Raw genomic sequence first — 23,251 nt, forward strand, 5'->3', positions numbered from 1 at the left:
TCCATTCCTACACAGGAGCTTATCAGAGTATGTGCCTCAACTGATTGTTTGGTACTATCCTTGGCTTCTCATGTTATGGCTTTATTTTCGAAAAACATCTTTTTTACTCTAGCCTGATCCCCTTTTGTGATACAGGAAGACATCAGAAAAAGATCTTCGCACCCGATGCTTTCCAAGCCTCCCTTAACATACTTGAGCCAAGGAATGGCCATTCCCTTCTCCCTCCCCAGGTAGTCCGTAATTATCTGTTTTGTCAGACTGGCTTCTGGGTTGATCCAGATCTTTAGCCATGCAATCAGTGGCCTACTCCCCACCGTATCGACTAAGAAATCACAGCCCAGTTCTTCGTGTATAATATGGGAGGAAACACACTGGGGGATTTTGAGGAGCTTACTCGGGTATTTGTTCTCCTCAATTTGCAATTTGGAGGCATCCGCCAGCCCCCAAAGTTCCGCCCCATGAGCCATTTTTGAGTAACAAATAGAATTATATAAAACCATCATCTGCTCAGGTGACCATCGCCCTAGTCTGCGGCCAAAATTAATTATTGCCCCTGAGCTTGCTACTAATTTGTTACAATGTTCCTCAATCAGTGGTTTAAAATTTAGACCCTTATCTAATAAAATTCCCAGGTAAGAAAAGGACTCAACCTTTGCTAAACTAAAAGTACCTATTTTATAGTTGGACATTTTTCCCCCACTTCTCGGGCCGACCTCCATAACATACGATTTAGACAAAACCGTTCATGAAGTCCACGAACCCGTCTAACAGTCGCTGCAGTCCGAGTGGTGTGCGTGCCAGCAGGACCGCGTCTGCATAAAGCAGGACAGGGATTGCTCTAGTTCCTATTCTGGATGAATCCACTTTTTAATTTCATAAGGGATTGTTCTAGACCATTAATGTACAGAGAAAACAGAAATGAGGCAAGAATACATCCCTGTCTGACCCCACTGGAACAATTGAATGGCTCGGTATTTTCTCCCTCTAAATTGTACCTCACTCTCGCAGATGTATTATAGTGTAGGGCTCTCAGGATGTTAATCAGGTCAGTATCTACCCCTATTGTAATTAAGCCAGTATATTGTTTTATTTTTCAATTGGTCGTATGATTCCTCTGTCTCCACTTTTAATTCGGGGCCCCCCGTTAGGATAACCACATAGGGTGAACACTCGGGGGCAGGTCTAAACGGGGATGAATTTTCTTAGCAGTGTTTCTTTCCCTTTCCTCATTGCTTATCACCCTCATTGGACTGCCACCGTCCATCCTTCTACTGCCAACAGTTTCTCCCCCCGTTGTTTCCCTTACAGGGGGTTGTGCCGTACTGGTTGGTACCAATGCTACGGGGGAGTTTAGATCAATTACACCATCCTTTTCACCCCCATACCAACATTCTATAAGTGAACAACCCTATCGATCTTATCATCAATGCTGCCCAAGGTACGCATATCCCTCCCTCAACTTCCACCAGTCTCTGCTCAATTGCATTCAGTCTATCCATGAGGGGCTCCAACTGAGAGGTTAGGAGGGCTTCTATTCTCTTCCAAATTACTTCCTCGACTTGCAGTGGGCCCAATGCAGTCACTTCGTCAGAGCTAATTGGTGCAGTGCCCCCTGACTGGGCTCCATAAGCGGTGTTATCCACTGAGGGGCCCTCATTAGGAGTCTCATTCTGAGTGTTTGGGCGACAGTTTTTGGGCTTCTTCCCTTTCTGCAGTATCACTGCCCCGGTGGCTCCTCTCTTTCTTTTCGCCCTTGCCCCTTTCAAATGTTCCACTGGCGAACGGGGCTCCTCAGGAGTTGATATAGCCACCCCTGGTACAGCATTTATGGGCGAGTGCGACCCTATGCCCCGATGTAACAGAGGGACAGAGGCCACTGGTGTACCTGTGGACTCTTCCTGCGGGGCAGATGTTGTATTGTCCTTACATTGTTTATTTGGCGTGCGTGCATTCTGGATGGCCCCCAGAGATGACCTGTTTGAGAATACTGGATTCATCGAAAGGCGACGTTCCGTGAGGGCTATTTCATGGGCCAGTACTGTGGAGGCCCTCGTAATAAATTGATCGACGGTCCCTGCTACATACCCTGTTCCCACTACTTTTTTCCCACCTCCATTACGTGTGACATCATTTGTCTGAAAGGTAAACCAGCAAATTCAAAGTTTGTAAAAAGAAGTTACCTTTCTCTCCGTGCCCAAGGGCTTAGAGGGGGGGCCCAGCCCAGCCTCTTCTGGCCTCTGATGGGCTCAGACAGGCCCACCCTTGGCCCGGGGCAAGCGAATGAGAATTTATCCTCCCGGTGGTTGGTGGTCGGTGGGAGGGGCAAGCTGTCTCCGGTAACCCCCGCTGGCTTCTGGGCCCCGCAGTTCAGTTCAGGTGAGCAGGAAGCGATTGTCTCTGCACTTTAAATATATATATATATATATATATATATATATATATATATATATATATATATATATATATATATATCCACAAAGCACCTCCGGTTAAGGAGCCTCCAACCCTTCAGGGCGGCCTCTGACAGGCGGGCTCGGAGAGGCCCGTCTCACCATCTCGCAAATGAACCAAATCACAGAGGCCCTTCTCCGAGGAAAACAGCTTTATTCAGGGAAAGCGGCACAGGTAAGCTTCCATTCACCTACATGTTTCGGCGATAAGCCTTGGTCACGGACAGGAAGGTAACCACAAAGTGCATTGGTGCACGCCTTTAAATCAGTCTTAACATCACGTGACATATCTTGGAATACAAGTCCCGAAATGCACCCGGAGCTTATACTTGTATGCTTAATTTACACGGAATAATTCCTGTTTACTGGGCACAGTTAAATATTGCGCTCACTGCAAGAAGCCGGTGCATTGTTCAGCAGTCAAACTGAAATGATCTTTGTCACGGAGTTCATATCGCAGGCATCATGCTCATTTCTGTTGACGCCCCGTCCAAAGCTCGAGTCCTCAGAGCGATTAATGTAGGGTGTAACCCACATTAAATCCCTTCCAGCGCTGCACGTTGAATGGCACAATAGCATACCTCAGTGGGTCCGCAGTGCAGCGAGTGGGTCATGCTCCTTTAATTAAGTTCCACAAAGCACCTCCGGTTAAGGAGCCTCCAACCCTTCAGGGCGGCCTCTGACAGGCGGGCTCGGAGAGGCCCGTCTCACCATCTCGCAAATGAACCAAATCACAGAGGCCCTTCTCCGAGGAAAACAGCTTTATTCAGGGAAAGCGGCACAGGTAAGCTTCCATTCACCTACATGTTTCGGCTATAAGCCTTGGTCACGGACAGGAAGGTAACCACAAAGTGCATTGGTGCACGCCTTTAAATCAGTCTTAACATCACGTGACATATCTTGGAATACAAGTCCCGAAATGCACCCGGAGCTTATACTTGTATGCTTAATTTACACGGAATAATTCCTGTTTACTGGGCACAGTTAAATATTGCGCTCACTGCAAGAAGCCGGTGCATTGTTCAGCAGTCAAACTGAAATGATCTTTGTCACGGAGTTCATATCGCAGGCATCATGCTCATTTCTGTTGACGCCCTGTCCAAAGCTCGAGTCCTCAGAGCGATTAATGTAGGGTGTAACCCACATTAAATCCCTTCCAGCGCTGCACGTTGAATGGCACAATAGCATACCTCAGTGGGTCCGCAGTGCAGCGAGTGGGTCATGCTCCTTTAATTAAGTTCCACAAAGCACCTCCGGTTAAGGAGCCTCCAACCCTTCAGGGCGGCCTCTGACAGGCGGGCTCGGAGAGGCCCGTCTCACCATCTCGCAAATGAACCAAATCACAGAGGCCCTTCTCCGAGGAAAACAGCTTTATTCAGGGAAAGCGGCACAGGTAAGCTTCCATTCACCTACATGTTTCGGCGATAAGCCTTGGTCACGGACAGGAAGGTAACCACAAAGTGCATTGGTGCACGCCTTTAAATCAGTCTTAACATCACGTGACATATCTTGGAATACAAGTCCCGAAATGCACCCGGAGCTTATACTTGTATGCTTAATTTACACGGAATAATTCCTGTTTACTGGGCACAGTTAAATATTGCGCTCACTGCAAGAAGCCGGTGCATTGTTCAGCAGTCAAACTGAAATGATCTTTGTCACGGAGTTCATATCGCAGGCATCATGCTCATTTCTGTTGACGCCCTGTCCAAAGCTCGAGTCCTCAGAGCGATTAATGTAGGGTGTAACCCACATTAAATCCCTTCCAGCGCTGCACGTTGAATGGCACAATAGCATACCTCAGTGGGTCCGCAGTGCAGCGAGTGGGTCATGCTCCTTTAATTAAGTTCCACAAAGCACCTCCGGTTAAGGAGCCTCCAACCCTTCAGGGCGGCCTCTGACAGGCGGGCTCGGAGAGGCCCGTCTCACCATCTCGCAAATGAACCAAATCACAGAGGCCCTTCTCCGAGGAAAACAGCTTTATTCAGGGAAAGCGGCACAGGTAAGCTTCCATTCACCTACATGTTTCGGCGATAAGCCTTGGTCACGGACAGGAAGGTAACCACAAAGTGCATTGGTGCACGCCTTTAAATCAATCTTAACATCACGTGACATATCTTGGAATACAAGTCCCGAAATGCACCCGGAGCTTATACTTGTATGCTTAATTTACACGGAATAATTCCTGTTTACTGGGCACAGTTAAATATTGCGCTCACTGCAAGAAGCCGGTGCATTGTTCAGCAGTCAAACTGAAATGATCTTTGTCACGGAGTTCATATCGCAGGCATCATGCTCATTTCTGTTGACGCCCTGTCCAAAGCTCGAGTCCTCAGAGCGATTAATGTAGGGTGTAACCCACATTAAATCCCTTCCAGCGCTGCACGTTGAATGGCACAATAGCATACCTCAGTGGGTCCGCAGTGCAGCGAGTGGGTCATGCTCCTTTAATTAAGTTCCACAAAGCACCTCCGGTTAAGGAGCCTCCAACCCTTCAGGGCGGCCTCTGACAGGCGGGCTCGGAGAGGCCCGTCTCACCATCTCGCAAATGAACCAAATCACAGAGGCCCTTCTCCGAGGAAAACAGCTTTATTCAGGGAAAGCGGCACAGGTAAGCTTCCATTCACCTACATGTTTCGGCGATAAGCCTTGGTCACGGACAGGAAGGTAACCACAAAGTGCATTGGTGCACGCCTGCACATTAAACAGCTGTGTATCCAGTTTGTGGTCCGTCTCCTTATTGCCCGGAGGGTTCAGATGTTTACAGGAACCAGTAGTGGCTGTTTTTTGGAGTTTGCGCTGATATATATATATATATATATATATATATATATATATATATATACACGATTATGTAATAATCCGTAAGTTAAACCGGATGCCAACGTATTTTCTATTTTTCCTCCTTTTTGCAGTCCGTGTACTGTATTGTTCCAGTATATTGTTCCAGTCACAGTGTTTCATCAAAATGACATGTTCCCCCGTCTAAACAGGCAGGCAGTCTTTCGCGCTTACCGGCAGCGTTATCTTCCTTTCCCCCGATGAAGGATTCGTGAAGGATTCATGCCGAGTGCACCGTGTGCCTTCCAGCAGCCTCACAGTACACATGCCGACAGCCTCAAAACCAAACCCCACTTCTTTATAAGTACTTAAATTGAAATGTGGCCACTGCCTTCTATTTTTACTATTACAGTGAGTTCCATTGTAGTGCAGCCTATCAATACTACTAGAAAGAGTTCCATTGTAGTGCAGTCTATTAATACTATTACAGTGTTCTATTGTAGTGCAGTCCATTAATACAATTACAGTGTGTTCTGTTATAGTGCAGTCTGTTAGAACTTCTAGAAAGTGTTTCCTTGTAGTGCAGTCTATTAATACTATTACATTGTGTTCCATTGTAGTTTTGAAACTAATATAATGTGTTCTATTGTAGTGCAGTCTTTTAATACTTTTAACAGTGTGTTCTATTGTAGTGCAGTCTATTAAGCCAATTGCAGTGTATTCCATTGTAGTACAGTCTATTAATACTACTAGAACGTGTTCCATTGTAGTGCAGTCCATTAATACAACTACAGTGTGTTCTATCATAGTGCAGTCTGTTAATACTACTAGAAAGTGTTCCATTGTAGTGCAGTCTATTAATACTATTGCAGTGTGTTCCATTGTAGTGCATTCTCTTAATACTACTAGAAAGTGTTCCATTGTAGTGCAGTCTATAATACTATTACAGTGTGTTCCATTGTAGTGCAGTCTACTTATACTTTTACAGTGTGTTCCATTGTAGTTCAGTCTTTTAACACTATTACAATGTGTTCTATTGTAGTGCAGTCTATTAAGCCAATTGCAGTGTATTCAATTGACGTACAGTCTATTAATACTACTAGAAAGTGTTCCATTGTAGTGCAGTCTATTAATACAACTACAGTGTGTTCTATTATAGTGCAGTCTGTTAATACTACTAGAAAGTGTTCCATTGTAGTGCAGTCTATTAATACTATTGCAGTGTGTTCCATTGTAGTGCATTCTACTAATACTACTAGCAAGTGTTCCATTGTAGTGCAGCCTATCAATACTATTACAATGTGGTATATTGTAGTGCAGTCTATTAAGCCAATTGCAGTGTGTTCCATTGTAGTACAGTCTATTAATACTACTAGAAAGTGTTCCATTGTAGTGCAGTCTATTAATACTATTACAGTGTGTTCCATTGTAGTGCAGTCTATTATTATTATTATTACAGTATGTTCTATTATACTGCAGTCTGTTAATACTACTAGAACATGGTTCGTTGTAGTGCAGTCTATTAATACTATTACAGTGTGTACCATTGTAGTTTTAAAACTATTATGTGTTCCATTGTGTCTATTAATACAATTACAGTGTATTCTATTATAGTGCAGTCTGTTAATACTACTGGAAAGTGTTCCATTGTAGCACTGTCTATTAATACTATAACAGTGTGTTCCATTGTAGTTTTACAACTATTTTGTGTTCCATTGTAGTGCAGTCTTTTAATACTATTACAGTTTGTTGCACTGTAGTTCAGTCTTTTAATACTATTACAACGTGTTCCATTGTAGTGCAGTCTATTAATACTATTACAGTGTTCCATTGTAGTGCAGTCTATTAATACAATGACAGTGTGTTCTATTATAGTGCAGTCTGTTAATACTACTAGAAAGTGTTCCATTGTAGCGCAGTCTATTAATACTATTACATTGTGTTCCATTGTAGTTTTATAACTATTATAATGGGTTTGATTGTAGTGCAGTCTTTTAATACTAATATAGTGCGTTCCATTGTAGTGCAGCATTTTAATACTATAGCGCAGAGATACCCCTTCGGGGGTCTAGTCTGGCGCTCTATAAGCATATAAAATAAAAATAAATAAAATTACAATGTGTTCCATTGTAGTTAAGTGTTTTAATACTATTACAATGTGTTCCATTGTAGTGCAATCTAGTAGGCGAATTAGTGTGGTTCATTGTAGTACAATCTATTAATGCTACTAGAAAGTGTTCCACTGTAGAGCAGTATATTAAAACCATTGCAGTGTATTCCATTCTAGTGCAGCCTATCAATACTACTAGAAAGTGTTACATTGTAGTGAAGTCTATTAATATATTAGAGTGTGTTCCCATTGTAGTGCATTCAATTAATATTACTAGAAAGTGCTCCATTTAGGTGCAGTCTAATACAACTACAGTGTGTTCTGTTATAGCACAGTCTGTTAATACTACTAGAAAGTGTTCCATTGTAGAGCAGTCTATTAATACTATTGCAGTGTGTTCCATTGTAGTGCATTCTATTAATACTACTAGAAAGTGTTCCATTGTAGTTCAGCCTGTCAATACTACTAGAAAGGGTTCCATTGTAGTGCAGTCTATTAATACTATAAGAGTGTGTTCCATTGTAGTGCAGTCTATTAATACTATTACAGTGTGTTCCATTGTAGTGCAGTCTATTAATATTATTAGTGTGAACCCTTGTAGTGCATTCTATTAATACTACTAGAAAGTGTTCCATTGTAGTGCAGTCTTTTAATACTATCACAGTGTGTTCTATTGTAGTGCATTCGATTAATACTACTAGAAAGTGTTCCATTGTAGTGCAGTCTATTAATACAATTACAGTGTGTTCTATTATAGTGCAGTCTAATAATACTACTAGTGTGTTCCATTGTAGTGCATTCTATTAATACTATTACATTGTGTTCCCTTGTAGTGCAGTCTATTAATACTATTACAGTATGTTCTATTATACTGCAGTCTGTTAATACTACTAGAAAGTATTCCATTGTAGTGCAGTCTATTAAGCCAATTACAGTGTGTTTCATTGTAGTATAGTCTGTTAATACTACTAAAAAGTGTTCCATTGTAGTGCAATCTATTAATACTATTAGTGTGTTCCATTGTAGTGCATTCTATTAATACTATTACAGTGTGTTTATTGTAGTGCAGTCTTTTAATACTATTACAGTGTGTTCTATTATACTGCAGTCTGTTAATACTACTAAAAAGTGCTCCATAGTAGTGCAGTCTATTAATACTATTACAGTGTGTTCCATTGTAGTTCCAAAACTATTGTGTTCCATTGTAGTGCAGTCTTTTAATACTATGACAGTGTGTTCTACTGTAGTTCAGTCTTTAAAACTATTACAATGTGTTCCATTGTAGTGCAGTCTAATAATACTATTACAGTGTTCCATTGTAGTGCAGTCTATTAATACAATTACAGTGTGTTCTATTATTGTGCAGTCTGTTAATACTACTAGAAAGTGTTTCAATGTAGCAGTCTAATAATACTATTACAGTGTGTTCCATTGTAGTTTTAAAACTGTTATCATGTGTTCCATTGTAGTGCAGTCTTTTAATACTAATATAGTGTGTTCCATTGTAGTTCAGTCTTGTAATACTATTACAATGGGTTCCATTGTAGTACAGTCTATTAATACTACTAGAAAGTGTTCCACTGTAGTGCAGGCTAGTAATACTATTACAGTGTTCCATTGTAGGGTAGTCTATTAATACAATAACAGTGTGATTCATTGTAGTGCATTCTATTAATACTAGTAGAAAGTGTTATATTGTAGTGCAGTCTATTAATACAACTGCTGTGTGTTCTATTATAGTGCAGTCTGTTAATACTACTAGAGTGTATTCATTGTAGTTTTAAAACTATTATAATGTGTTACATTGTAGTGCAGTCTTTTAATACTATTGTAGTCAGGCGGGCAACTAGAGCCAAATTTCGGGGGGGGGGGGCTGAAAAAGATTTGTGGGGGGGCTAATTCTTCCAGCCGTAACCAGAGTGGCTGGAAGAAGGGGTAAAATACACACCAAAGCCTCACTTATAAGTAAACGGTCTTTTAAAGACCTGTGAAGTACTCGGGTGCGGCTGCAATTAGACGTCGGCAGCCGCAAAGCTGTGTCAGCCCGGGCTGACACACACGACGGGGGGGGGGGGCTGAAGTCCTGTGAGCCCAATGGGTGTTGCGCGCCTGATTGTAGTGCATTCTATTAATACTACTAGAAAGTGTTCCATTGTAGTGCAGTCTTTTAATACTATTGCAGTGTGTTCCATTGTAGTGCCGTCTATGAATACTATCATAATGTGCATTGTAGTTTTATAACTATTATAATGTGTTCCATTGCAGTGTAGTCTTTTAGTACTATTGCAGTGTATTCCATTGTATTGCATTCTATTAATACTACTAGAAAGTGTTCCATTGTAGTGCAACCTATCAATACTACTAGAAAGTATTCCATTGTAGTGCATTCTATTAATACTGCTAGAAAGTGTTCCATTGTAGTGCAGTCTATTAATACAATTACAGTGTGTTCTATTATAGTGCAGTCTATTTCTACTATTACAGTGTGTTTCATTGTAGTTTTAAAACTATTATAATTTTTCATTGTAGTGCAGTGTGTTCTATTATAATGCAGTCTAATAATATTATTACGGTGTGTTCCCTTGTAGTGCATTGTATTAATACTACTAGAAAGTGTTCCATTGTAGTGCAGTCTTTTAATACTATTACAATGTGTTCTACTGTAGTTCAGTTTTTTAATACTATTACAATGTATTCCATTGTAGTGCAGTCTATTAATACTATTACAGTGTTCCATTGTAGTGCAGTCTATTAATACAATTACAGTGTGTTCTATTATAGTGCAGTCTGTTAATACTACTATAAAGTGTTCCATTGCAGCACAGTCTATTAATAATATTACATTGTGTTCCATTGTAGTTTTAAAACTATTAGAATGTGTTCCATTGTAGTGCAGTCTTTTAATACTATTATAGTGTGTTCCATTGTAGTTCAGTCTTGTAATACTATTACAATGTGTTCCATTGTAGTGCAGTCTATTAAGTGAATTACAGTGTGTTCCATTGTAGTACAGTCTATTGATACTACTAGAAAGTGTTCCACTGTAGTGCATTCTATTAATACTATTATAAAGTGTTCTAATGTAGTGCAGTCTATTAATACTATTACAGTGTGTTCCATTGTAGTTTTAAAACTATTGTAATGTGTTCCATTGTAGTGTAGTCTTTTAATACAAATACAGTGTGTTCTATTATAGTGCATTCAATTAATACTACTAGAAAGTGTTCCATTGTAGTGCAGTCTAATAATACTATTACAGTGTGTTCCATTGTAGTGCATTCTTTTAACAGTATTACATTGTGTTCCTTTGTAGTGCAGTCTAATAATATTATTACAGTTTGTTCTATTATACTGCACTCTGTTAATACTTCTAGAAAGTGTTCCAATGTAGTGCAGTCTATTAATACTATTACAATGTGTTCCATTGTAGTGCATCCTATTAATACTATTACAGTGTGTTCCATTGTGGTGCAGTCTATTAATATTGTTACAGTGTGTTCTATTAAACTGCATGCTGTTAATACTACTAGAAAGTGCTCCATTGTAGTGCAGTCTATTAATACAATTACAGTGTGTTCCATTGTAGTGCATTATTTTAATACTCTTACAATGTTCCATTGTAATGCAGTCTATTAATACTATTTCAGTGTTCCATTGTAGTGCAGTCTAATATTACGATTACAGTGTGTTCTATTATAGTGCAGTCTGTTGATACTACTAGAAAATGTTCCATTGTAGAGCAGTCTAGTCATACTTTTACAGTGTGTTCTATTGTAGTGCATCCTATTAATACTACTAGAAAGTGTTCCATTGTAGTGCAGTCTATTAATACTATTAGAAAGTGTTCCATTGTAGTGCATTCTTTTAATACTATTGGAGTGTTCCATTGGACTACAGTCTATTAATATTATTGCAGTATTCCATTGTCCCGCATCCTTTTAATGCTAGTACATTGTGCTCCATTCTAGTGCTGTCTCTTAATGCTGTTACAATGTCTTCCATTGTACTGTAGTCTCATAATACTACTGCAGTCCATTAATAATATTATACTGTACTCCACTGTAGCACAGTCTGTTAGTAGTATTAAAGTGTAGCCCATTGTAGTGCAGTCCTTTAATACTGTTAGAATGTATTCCTTTGTAGCATAGTCTATTCACAGTATTCCAGATATTCCTCAGCACTGCAGTCTACTAATTGTAGTAAAGTGTGTTCCACTGTAACACACTTACACCACTGCTGTCACAGTATAGTAGACTGTGGTGAACCATAGTAGAGACAAGGAGTTCTGTCGTGTGTGTGGAGGTGGGGAATTGTTTATTTCTTTTTTTCTGATTATTTATCTAAAATCCACGGATGTCCTGACAGGTATGCTCATTAACACTGTTGATAAATCCATGGATAGTGCCAGAGCATAGGACAAAGACAACTGCCATGATACATTTCAGTTCCCTAAAGACTTACTGGCAAAGACTATCTAGTTTGTACAGACCCACAGTAAATGTTGCTGGGCTCAAAGACTTGACTGACTATGCCTGCGTAAATTCTTACTGTGCATAACTTCCTTGTACGAATTACAGGGTGGCAAGTATAATATCAGTAGCACTCGATGAGAAAGGCCCTCCTTTTCCATTTTTACTCATTTTTAAACACTAGTACAGACTGAAAACAATACATTTCTCTGCCAGTCTTAATAAAATAAGAAAAAAATGTAGTCTTATGGATACCTTTAATCTGGTCAAAGATACTAAGTGCTGCCAACAGGTACATTTTACACATGGCCTGGAATATTTGCTGAAGCAGAATATGGTTTACCCTTTTCAAGATAATACAGTCAATAAAGCGTAGAACATAAAATGCATGAAAACAAGGAAAGTATGAAGGTCACTGGACTAAAACCTTAGAATATATCAAGTACCAGTTATATTAAAATAAACACATCCTGGGGTTTGCGGAAATGCCAAGCTCTTTCACAGCACAGGATGGGGGCAGAGTAATAATCATACTGTGATATTGAAGGTGAGCTGGAGTCAAACTAGTCTACCTTGTTAAAACAAGAAAAGGGTCTGATCTTATATGCCATCACTATCTACGCAGCCATATAGCACACACCACCAATGGTGGACGATCAATCCTCATAACAGCTGGCTTTGGAAAACTCAAGACACTTGTCTGCTCTTCTGCAGGCTCCCTTCGTGGCTGGACAACTTGACTACTGCCTGAATAATCTGGATATCTTTGTTCCTGTCATGGTTGGATTCAATCCTGTGAGCATGACCAGGTGAGACCTTGACAGGGAGTCTGTTGAGTGGGCCTTCAGGCTCTTTCTTCACTATTGAGCATGTGCACCAGGGCTAGGAGAGCTCTTGGGTATGGGTGTGTGAATGTGGGTCTTCAGTCTCTTGCTTCACTATTGAGTATGTGCTCCAACGCCAGAAGGGCTCCTGGGTAAGGGTCTATTAAGTGGGGCTTCAGCTTCTTGCTTCACTAATACATACTCCCTGGCCAGGTGAGCTCTTGTTGAAGGGTGTATTGAATATGTATGTGGGGGGGGTCTGTTGAGTCAGTGGCATAACATTAGCACCCACGGTGCGGGGGCCCCCTTCAGCACTGGTCACAGGCCTCTGGCCTGAGAGCTTCTGACTGGGTCCGGTGCACGGGGGCCCCCCTCCGTGTACTATGCGGAGGGGTCCCCCACATTTTGTTATGCTGCTACGTTGAGAGGGCCTTCAATCTCTTCCATTGCTATTGAGTAAATGTTCCATAGCAAGGCAAACTCTTGACAGTGAGTGTGTTAAATGTGTGGTCGTCAGCCTCTAGCTTGGCTATCAAGTAAATGTTTCACTGCCAGGTGAGCTCTTGGAAAGTAGTCTTTTCAGTGGGCCTTCATCCTCCTGCTTGTCTATCAGGCACCTGTTCCAGTTCCATGTGAGCTCTTTATAATCATTGTGCTGAATATGGGCCCTTCAGCCACTTGCACCGCCATCAAGTATGTGCCTTTTGTCCAGGTGAGGTCATGGCAAGGATTCTGTGGAATGGGGACCCTTCAGTCTTTTGATCTGCTCCAGAGTAAATGCTCCATTGCAAGGTGTGCCCATAGCAAAGGGTCCATTCAATGGCTGACTTAAATCTTCTTACATTGTCAAGCCAGTGCTGCCTGTGATGTATGGTTTTGGAGGGACCTTAATGAAGAGTAACTATGACCAGCATCAAGGAAGGATTGCTTTTGCTCATAATACAACACACTTACATTTCTGTAGACTCAGCCCCTCGAGTGTTTGTAACACTATAACTGGGGCCTCTTTGCAACTTAGATTCCTGCTTGAAAAGGCACCCCTCAGAGACCTAGGAGAGTCTGATCAAACTATGTAAGGTCCAGGTGAAGGCCATCCAAGGGTCTTCTGCTTGTGGGCCACTGCATACTTGGGTCTGGGTGTCAGCTGTGTCGAAGGTCTGTTTTGAGCTTTTTTTCAGTTTGGTGGAGGCATAGCAGTGCCTGTCAGCAGGAAACTGATGGTCTGGTGCAGATTATTCCAGGGTCTACTGCACATCATGTGAGAATGTATTGAGAGCACTGCGAGGGACTATGTTGATAGAGTAAATGTCCTAGTTCTTGATTGAGATTTTTCTGTTTTAGGAAAGAAAGCATCGAGGGCTGGCACAGCTCCTTCTTCCAGGTAGCAGAGAGGATGCAGAAGCTGCAAGAGGCCCAGAAGGCCTTTGTTCTCAACCCGGCAGTTGGGGTAAGAAGCAAACTGTAATAATGTTCTTGTCTTTGACTGCAGTATTGTTTGCAATAGGACTCCTGCAATCCAAGACCAATGAAGCGGTGCTTTATTTGCAAGACAATAAGTGCAGGCCCTAAAGTTTTACTCAGAGGCCCAAGTCTGGCGCTATCGAATGCCGTGGGTTGTAAGATACCAAGGCTGTTTAGTTTTGTTTCTATCTCATGCCTCTTTCGTCCACTACCAGACACACCCTACAACTGTATCTCTTTGTATTTGCTTATTTTTCATCCTGGGTTTCTTTCTCTGGCACTGTTTTACGTCTTTCTCTTTCTTTCTAACTATTGTGTTTTTTTCTCTCTTACTCTGGGTCAAAATCTGATGAGAAAAATAAGTGCTCTTTCTCGAAAATTTGCTCAGGTGGACGCCACCTGCAACCACCAGCTAATTAGGCACTGAAGTGAGGACATGAAAGCTAGTGTTGAGACCCATGTTCAAAATCCTCATCAGATAAAGCATGTTGAAAGCAAAGTAAAGTTACCCAGACTCTGGTGCAAAGTGGCATTTCCCCATTGAACCCATTGATGTGCCACTGCTAAGACTGGGTATAAATTCCTAATGTAAGGTGGGACTGCACTCCTGTATTCAAAGGTGAAAGTAAGTTTTTGTGGATGTTGGAAAATCTTAGCGTGCTTACTAGTGTGAGGGTTGTGTGCCAACCTCCCTCCTAAGTAACAATCATGTAAATACAAGCCCAAGGCAACCCTGGGCTGCTAGTCGCACAGCACTTGGGCAAAACGCCTCTATGATTTAAATGGAATTTTATCACATATATTTAAATGTTCAAGGTGACATTTATTTTTCAAAAAAATAGTATTTTTACTCTTCAACATTACAACATCAGGATTATATGTATGTACACTTTTTTCACAAACTATTCATGGTCAAAACGTGAAGCACTTGAAAATATTAACACAACATATTTTCATTCCAAATGAGATAATGATAGCAATTCATCAATAATAGAAATTCAAAAAGCAAAAACCCAATGCATTTCGGGTACATAGAGCACCCTTCTTCAGGGGATTAAACATGTACAAACAAAATTCAATGGTCCTTGTGTGAATTCGTTTCACGAAATTCTGATTCGACAGGATCTACAAGACAACAACATACCGAACTCTGGTAAGTATTTCCATATGTACAAGGTTTCATCTCGCAAAAAGACGTGCTGGAGTGAACACTGAAGGAAAGCAACCAAAAGTGCAAACCACCTCGAAACACCCGTGTTTTTATAATGCAATCAGTGAATGTGAAATGTGAGAGTCAGAACTGGTGAAAAAAGAAAGAGAAACTCAAAAATAAGATATTTACATTCTCAGAAGTAAGAAGCTTGCTTCTAGCCGTGCCATCCTAAGAAAACAAGCTAGTGACAGTTTCACCTACTAGATTACTGTGCTCTAATGTTAGCCCTTAATCCAAGAGAATATTGCTACAAAGTAAAGAAATACGTACGGTCCTGTGAACAACTTTATACTCTTGTTGCTAGTTCAGCGAGATGTCATTAGCAAAGAGGTGTTTTTGTGATTCCAGTTTCAGTAAACAGTCTGTGGTGTCTTTAACGTATGTTTTCCAGGATTGGACCAACGGTTGTAAGTAAAAGTCAAGATAGTATCCAAGAGACTCGTGGATGGATCCGCACCCTGCTACTATCGGTCGAAAAGGTGGTTTAGTTCTGTGCTTGTGCACCTTTGGTAGCATGTATAGGGTCGGGATCTTAGGTGCAGAGTTGAATAGAAATTTCCTTGTATTTACATCTATGATACCCGATTCTAAGGCTCTAGACAGAAACTCGTCCAGTATTCTCAACAATTCATTTGTGGGGTCGTGTTCCAAAGGAAGGTAAGTATCTTTGTCTTGAATGTGTTCCATTACACTCTTGTTGTAAAAGTCAGTATCAAGCACCACTAGAAATCATTCAGGACGCCGATGGTGGAGGCGCCAGGTTAGTGTTTGTATGGAGATATTACAGAGACCTTAGGCAAGGGTGGTTGCCATGTAACATACAACTCACCACGAGTTTTCCTTTATAAACAGAATGCAGCAGGGTGACTATCTATGAAAACCGAGTGGACCCGCATTTAAAGTGGCGGTAAGACATATCATGTCGTTAGAGTTAAGCAGTTACTCATTGCATATCGTGTGGTAGTAACAACAGCTTGGTACATATTTGTCGTTTAGGTGTTGGTAAAGGGAGAGATACTCTCGCTGAACTAGCAACAAGAGTATAAAGTTGTTCACAGGACCGTACGTATTTCTTTACTTTGTAGCAATATTCTCTTGGATTAAGGGCTAACATTAGAGCACAGTAATCTAGTAGGTGAAACTGTCACTAGCTTGTTTTCTTAGGATGGCACGGCTAGAAGCAAGCTTCTTACTTCTGAGAATGTAAATATCTTATTTTTGAGTTTCTCTTTCTTTTTTCACCAGTTCTGACTCTCACATTTCACATTCACTGATTGCATTATAAAAACACGGGTGTTTCGAGGTGGTTTGCACTTTTGGTTGCTTTCCTTCAGTGTTCACTCCAGCACGTCTTTTTGCGAGATGAAACCTTGTACATATGGAAATACTTACCAGAGTTCGGTATGTTGTTGTCTTGTAGATCCTGTCGAATCAGAATTTCGTGAAACGAATTCACACAAGGACCATTGAATTTTGTTTGTACATGTTTAATCCCCTGAAGAAGGGTGCTCTATGTACCCGAAATGCATTGGGTTTTTGCTTTTTGAATTTCTATTATTGATGAATTGCTATCATTATCTCATTTGGAATGAAAATATGTTGTGTTAATATTTTCAAGTGCTTCACGTTTCGACCATGAATAGTTTGTGAAAAAAGTGTACATACATATAATCCTGATGTTGTAATGTTGAAGAGTAAAAATACTATTTTTTTGAAAAATAAATGTCACCTTGAACATTTAAATATATGTGATAAAATTCCATTTAAATCATAGAGGCGTTTTGCCCAAGTGCTGTGCGACTAGCAGCCCAGGGTTGCCTTGGGCTTGTATTTACATGACTGCTAAGAGTGGTACATGGGTAGACACCAGCTCTGTGATTTGTATTGAGGTGCAGCCCCACCGGCTTATGTTAAGACACCGGACTATGACTTAGGTTTGTGTTCAGATCTCCCTCTCTCCTGTTTGTCAGTCTTTGCTTCCAGCCTCAGTTGCTCACTTTTCCTTCTTCTGCGTGTTGTAGCCTGAAGGCATCTGTGGTTCTTCGCGGATGAAAGGTGGGAGCGCAACAAAGATCCTCTTGGAAACCCTCTTCCTGGTGGCCCATAAAGGTGACTCCAACGTTGGTATATCTGAGAAGTAAGTCATCTGAAGAAATACGGAGGAAGGGTTGAAACGTTACATTCCCTGGCAATGCAAGCAAAGTTGGTGCTGAAAAGACAATGTGGGTGCTCTACGAAACTGACGCTAAGAGACCTTCATTGGCTGCCCATTAAGGAGAGAATTTGTTTTAGATCACTCTGTATTGTATATTGGGCAGCACATGGACAGGGTCCTATTCCCCTGCAAGAAATGTTCACTTGGTATAATCCAAGGAGGCAGCTCCGATCGTCAAATACCAATTAAATTACAACTACCAGGTTTAAGAGGTCCCGGAAGGGGGGGGGGAGAGCCTTCGGAGTACTTGCCTCACATATCTGGAATGCGCTGCCTATGACTCTTAGGCAGGAAAGCTCATTGATTGGGTTCAGGAAGAGTCTGAAAACCTGGCTCTTTCCAAGGAACGCTTCTTAGCTTCTCTGCTACTGACAACTGCCTCTGCTATTTGATGATCTCTCTTTGATCCAAGCGCCAGGATACCCGTAGGGTGGCAGTTTTGCGCTATACAAGTTCCTATTCCATTCCATTCCATTAAAAGGGTAAAGTTCCCTTTATAGTGACTCTTTTACCCCTTTTTCATGGGGCCTGTTTCTATTATCAATGTGTGGGTTTCCCTTTCATCAGTTGGTGCAACTGGAAATTCAGAGTGTACTTCCCACATGTCCCTTTGCTTGTGCACATGCTCACCCTTTCCAGTTCCTACTTGAAAATATGAGCCACTGAGGCTTGAAGCTCACTTATGCACTGCTGGATACTATGGCAACCAGGTATAATTCTTCCATGAGCAGAGCATCAAGTGGCCACTTGCTTCATAATTATTCTCAGCCACTGGCAATTAGTCGGGGCCGCTTACCAGTCCATCGTTATTTGTACACCATGTCACCTCCGTTTAGATCCAGCCATATGCAAATTAGCCTTGACCATGCTCCAATAGGAGGAGTCCAGCCTGAACTGCAAGGCAAGGTGCTCTCTGAACGAAAACACAACTAATGCAAGGCCTGTTTCACCTTATGAGAACTCGTCAGTCGTGTATAGCTTAGTCCCAGTTGCAAAGTGTGTATGAGGCCCGCTTCTGGGAATACTCGCCTCACCTAAGGCGTCACACTGAAGTATGCAAAAAAACTGATGAATGGACTGCTTGAATTAATCTCAGCCACTAGTAATTACTCAGGGCATCATCCCAGTCCATTGTTATTTTGCGCCCAGTTGGACCTAGCCATGTGCAAATCAGTCTTGACCCTGCATCAATAGGATCAGTCCAGCTCAACCTGCCTAGCCATGTTCTCCCTTAGCTTCAACACAAACAACTCAGGACCAGTTTCAAATGATGATCTCTAAAATAAATCTCGTACACTTTACATTACTATGAAACTGTGCTGAAATAGGGTCTTGAAAGAAGAACATTTCCAGGTAGTGGGACTTTCCCTGATTATCAATGTCAGCATTTTGTAATGTATGATCAGATTATCCACATAAAATACCACATCTATTCATTTGTAAGGGAGCCACATGCTGATGTTCAGCACGAGTACACCATCCTCAATATCTGCTCATGATCCAATCTCCTGTATTTACATTGATTTAATACAAATTTCTGCATGATAGAAATATTGATTCTTGGCTGTTTATTGGCGGGCTGGTTTACTTGAGGAAAAGCGCTACATTTAACTTCTCACTCTATTCTTTAAATCTCTCTAGATGTCTCCTGGAAATCCTGAGGACCTATGAGCGGGCGCACAAAGTCACATACTCTCAGAGCAAGAAGATCGCTGCCCTGGTCAAACAGTCTGGTACAAGGTGGGTCCAGCATGATTGGGCATGTCCAGTGGTGAGCTTGCCATCCTTGCATCAAGCGTGCTCTTAGATAGAGCATGAGGATGAGGACAGGGTGACCTTTTCATTAGCGTAAACATGATAGACTCGAAATGTGGCCTTTTCTAATACATTTTTTGGTTTTTCAGAAAATACTGCCAGTTGCGTTTGTAATGTCAGCAAGTTGGCCTTTGCACATTATATGCCTTGGCGCTAAGTACATAAGTCATCAATTGGTTTGAAAGTGCTGACACTCAATATCTTGTCAATCTACCTTTTTGAGCCTAAGGTGCTGTACTATCTGGTTCCACCAAGACACCTTGTGGTAATCGCACACTTTAAAAATCTCATAACATAACATTCCTGAGTCCACAATTGCTGCTCTTAGGGACACAAAGGCACCTCCCTGCTTTGCACTACATTTTATGTGATTGAATCCCTTTGACCCTCTATTGTTTTACAGTTAATCAGTAGGGTGTCCTCACTGTCACCATTTGTGTGGAGTGTTTACACACAAGCATCTATGTGACAGTGGCCTTGCAGCTAGAAAGGTCAACAATTGGACATTTAAGGACAAATGTTTAGAAAAGAATATACCAGGTAGTAAAGTAGAATCTTACACTGAGAACAAGGTGGACCAAGTACGGTTACCCAGCTACTATATTGGGTAAAAATGTTAATATGTCAGTCAAAAGTCGAACTCCTCATATGTGCAAACACATGATACGGCATTGTATTTAGCAGATTATAATGTGAAGTGGGTGTCTTCTCAAATCTAGGCTAAGTTGTAGCTGCATCTGGATATCATTTACAGAGGTCTTCAGCTCATTTAAAGTAGAGAGGAGCCCTTTACCAGCCTTAAACCCCAATTTCTTATTTACCATCCATTGTTGCATGGCATAGTCTAGCCAAATGTATACAATAATTGTAAAGTTCATGGAAAATTAAGAAAAGCAATGAATATAGAAACAATAGAAATGAAGGTAAATCAAGGTGCTTCTAACATTCCTATTAGTGGGCCAATGGACCTGGTGTAAGAAGTTGGTTAAGAATGCAATGATACACTTGCGTCCTGGTTAATAATACTGTGATACGCTGGTGACTGGGTTAAGAATGCTATGATACACTGATGACCAGGTTAAAAATGCTGTCATGTGTTGGTGAACCAGTTAAAAATGCTGTGATATGGTGGTGGACAGGTTATGAATGCTATGATATACTGATAACCTAGATAAGAATGCTATGATACGCTTATGATCAGGTTAAGAATGCATTTATGTGTGGGTGACCCTGTTAAGAATGCTGTGGTATGGTTGTGGCCAGGTTTAGAATGCTACAATATACTGATAACCTAGAAACGAATACTATGATACAGTGGTGGCCGGGTTAAGAATGCTGTCATGTGTGGGTGACACTGTTAAGAATGCTGTGATATGGTGGTGCCCAGGTTAAGAATGCTATGATATACTGATAACTTAGTTTAGAATGCTATGATACGCTGGTAGCCGGGTTAAGAATGCTGTCATGTGTTGGTGACCCAGTTAAAAATGCTGTGATATGGTTGTGGCCAGGTTAAGAATGCTACAATATACTGATAACCTAGAAACGAATTCTATGATACGCTGGTGGCCGGGTTAAGAATGCTGTCATGTGTGGGTGACCCAGTTAAGAATGCTGTGATATGGTTGTGGCCAGGTTAAGAATGCTACAATATACTGGTAACCTAGATAAGAATGCTATGATACGCTGGTGACCAGGTTAAGAATGCTGTCATACGCTGGTGACCCAGTGAGAATGTTGTGATATGCTGGTGCCCTGGTTAAGAATGTAATAATACTGGGGCGTCCTAGTTAATAATACTATGATATGCTGGTGACTGGGGTAAGAATGTTATGATACACTAGTGGCCTGCATAAGAATGCTATGATATGCTGGTGACCAGGTTAAGAATGCTATGATATGCTGGTGACTGAGTTAGGAATGTTAAGATGCGCTGATGACCGGGTTAAGAATGTTATGGTGCGCTAATGACCTGTTTATGAATGTTATGATGCATTGATGACCTGGTTATGACTGTTATGATGTGTTGATGACCATTCGAAAAACCGAGGTAGTGATGGAACACGTTGTTTGAGGCAATGCTGAGAGTTAGGGTGATGGGTGATCTCTGTTGTGGTGCAAGCGCCAATTTTGAGGATTATAGGTGTGGGGGGTATAATTGTGGGTGAAGGAAGAGAAGGCTATATGTAGGCAAATGGAAGTGAAGGTAGATATTTGCAGTGATAAACATGAGGAGTTTGATAAGTGGAGGAAAATGGGGCACAAACGGTTGCAGAAGTGAGATCAGTAATGGTAACGACAGTCGGTGTAGCTCGTTATGCCAGTAGGTCTTCACTCCTGAGAGAAGTGGTTGCACGTCGATAAAAGTTACCACGTTGAACCGGTGCTATCCATGCAGAATGTTCAGTCAGTCTTTTTCCATTGGAAGAGCCGCTATCAGTCTAAGCAAGGTACTCCTAGAACCAGAAATTCTGCAAATCTGCTTATGCCCCCTAAACATCTCCTCAATCTCTGCCTGGTAGATGGCTGCTGCTGCATTAGGAATCTGATAGGACATAGGGATGCTAGAATGGGGCGTTGCTCAGTTGCTACTAATTAAAGGGCAAGTTATATATGTCCCACTTTAAAACCTTTGGGCATATACCCTAAAAGACTGAGTGAATAGAAAATTCCCCCTCCGCGTTCACCTTTGGTGTGATTCTAACAGTCGGTACCAGATGGTCATAGTTGCAGCTGGGCTTTTTTATAATTTAAACCTGGTATTAGTCAGTGTTGTGAACTATACAGTATATATACCTCACTAAAGATCAACAGTGCTTTCAAGAGCACACAAGATTTGCTTCAAGTCTTGGAATGCACTGTCCAGCTTCAAGCTCTCTGGGCAAAGGGATTCCACCGTGTAGACTACTTGCCACTGAAGAATGACGCATTCTACAAAAGTAGAAAAATATTAGTGTACACAAACATAACCCTGAGGATAGGGGATTGTGGAGTGTTCTGCAGAACCCGTTATCCCGCTCAGCCTACCATGGTCAAGTCTAAAGAGAGACCTCAATGCTTTAATGTAGCAAGTGAGCAGTAAGCAGGTGGGACAGGTTATGTCTCCCATATGGCATATCAAGGGCACAGAAAGGGCTGTATTAGAGCTTTGGGTGTGGTGAATGCCATTAGAATGCCAAAAAACTGTTGCAATGTGAAAAAAAGAGTATCCCTGCCAAGAACCCCATTTTTGGAAATACTTGTAATTGTTATCAATAGCTGATGGTCTATGCATTGATGATGACTGGGTTTCCTGTAGCATTGTCTACATTGACCCCTTTGTACAAATTGCCTCTGGCCGATTTGTTTGCAGTGACCTCTCATTCAACGCTGCCACTGCAAGTTAAAGAGCCCTTCTCAAAAAGAAGTATACAAAGTGATAGGTAATGCCTGAAGGGATGGGGTAGTGATGCTGCAGTACAGAGCTACTAAAACCCACTGACTTGCTTGTGCTGTTAAATCTTCACTAAGGGACTCTGAATTAGGCGTATGCATCTGGGTTTCAAGAAAGGCTGCAGGTAGAACATGTTCATCTGCATCAATTCCCTGTAATCTGCAGAATCAAGCTCTTCACTTGCACCACATTCTGAGGTGTCTCTTCTGGGTTAAGTTAAACCTCTCTAGAAAAGGGGGTGATACGGTCCAGGCTTCTCTGAATCTGCTTCCGTAAAGTTTGAGTAGTGCTGCGGTGTTATCAGGAATGCATTTGTGGCCACGGTGGTGCTCAGTCTTGCCCCCTCCACAGCATGCTTGGGATATCCGACAGAGACCCAGAAGTAGAGCAGAAAAGCAACAATGCAGAAGTTACAGTAGTCATCTGTTCACTTACTCTTGGTGCACTTTTTCTATGTTTTCTGCCTCGCATGCCAATTTC

At 41.4% G+C, this 23,251-nt stretch overlaps 1 protein-coding gene across 1 annotated transcript in view; it reads left to right on the top strand.

Annotated features, from left to right (window-relative positions):
- The window catches only part of GCKR (glucokinase regulator), a 166,806-nt gene that overhangs the window by 89,756 nt on the left and 53,799 nt on the right, over nt 1–23,251 (top strand). Inside the window, exons 8-11 of the mRNA XM_078650117.1 lie at nt 12,525–12,619; nt 13,976–14,081; nt 17,330–17,445; nt 19,165–19,263. Of these exons, the coding sequence (XP_078506243.1) occupies nt 12,525–12,619; nt 13,976–14,081; nt 17,330–17,445; nt 19,165–19,263 (416 nt within the window). The remainder of the gene's footprint in view (nt 1–12,524; nt 12,620–13,975; nt 14,082–17,329; nt 17,446–19,164; nt 19,264–23,251) is intronic.

Source organism: Lissotriton helveticus, chromosome 6 (assembly GCF_964261635.1).
Source record: "Lissotriton helveticus chromosome 6, aLisHel1.1, whole genome shotgun sequence".
NCBI lineage: Eukaryota > Metazoa > Chordata > Amphibia > Caudata > Salamandridae > Lissotriton > Lissotriton helveticus.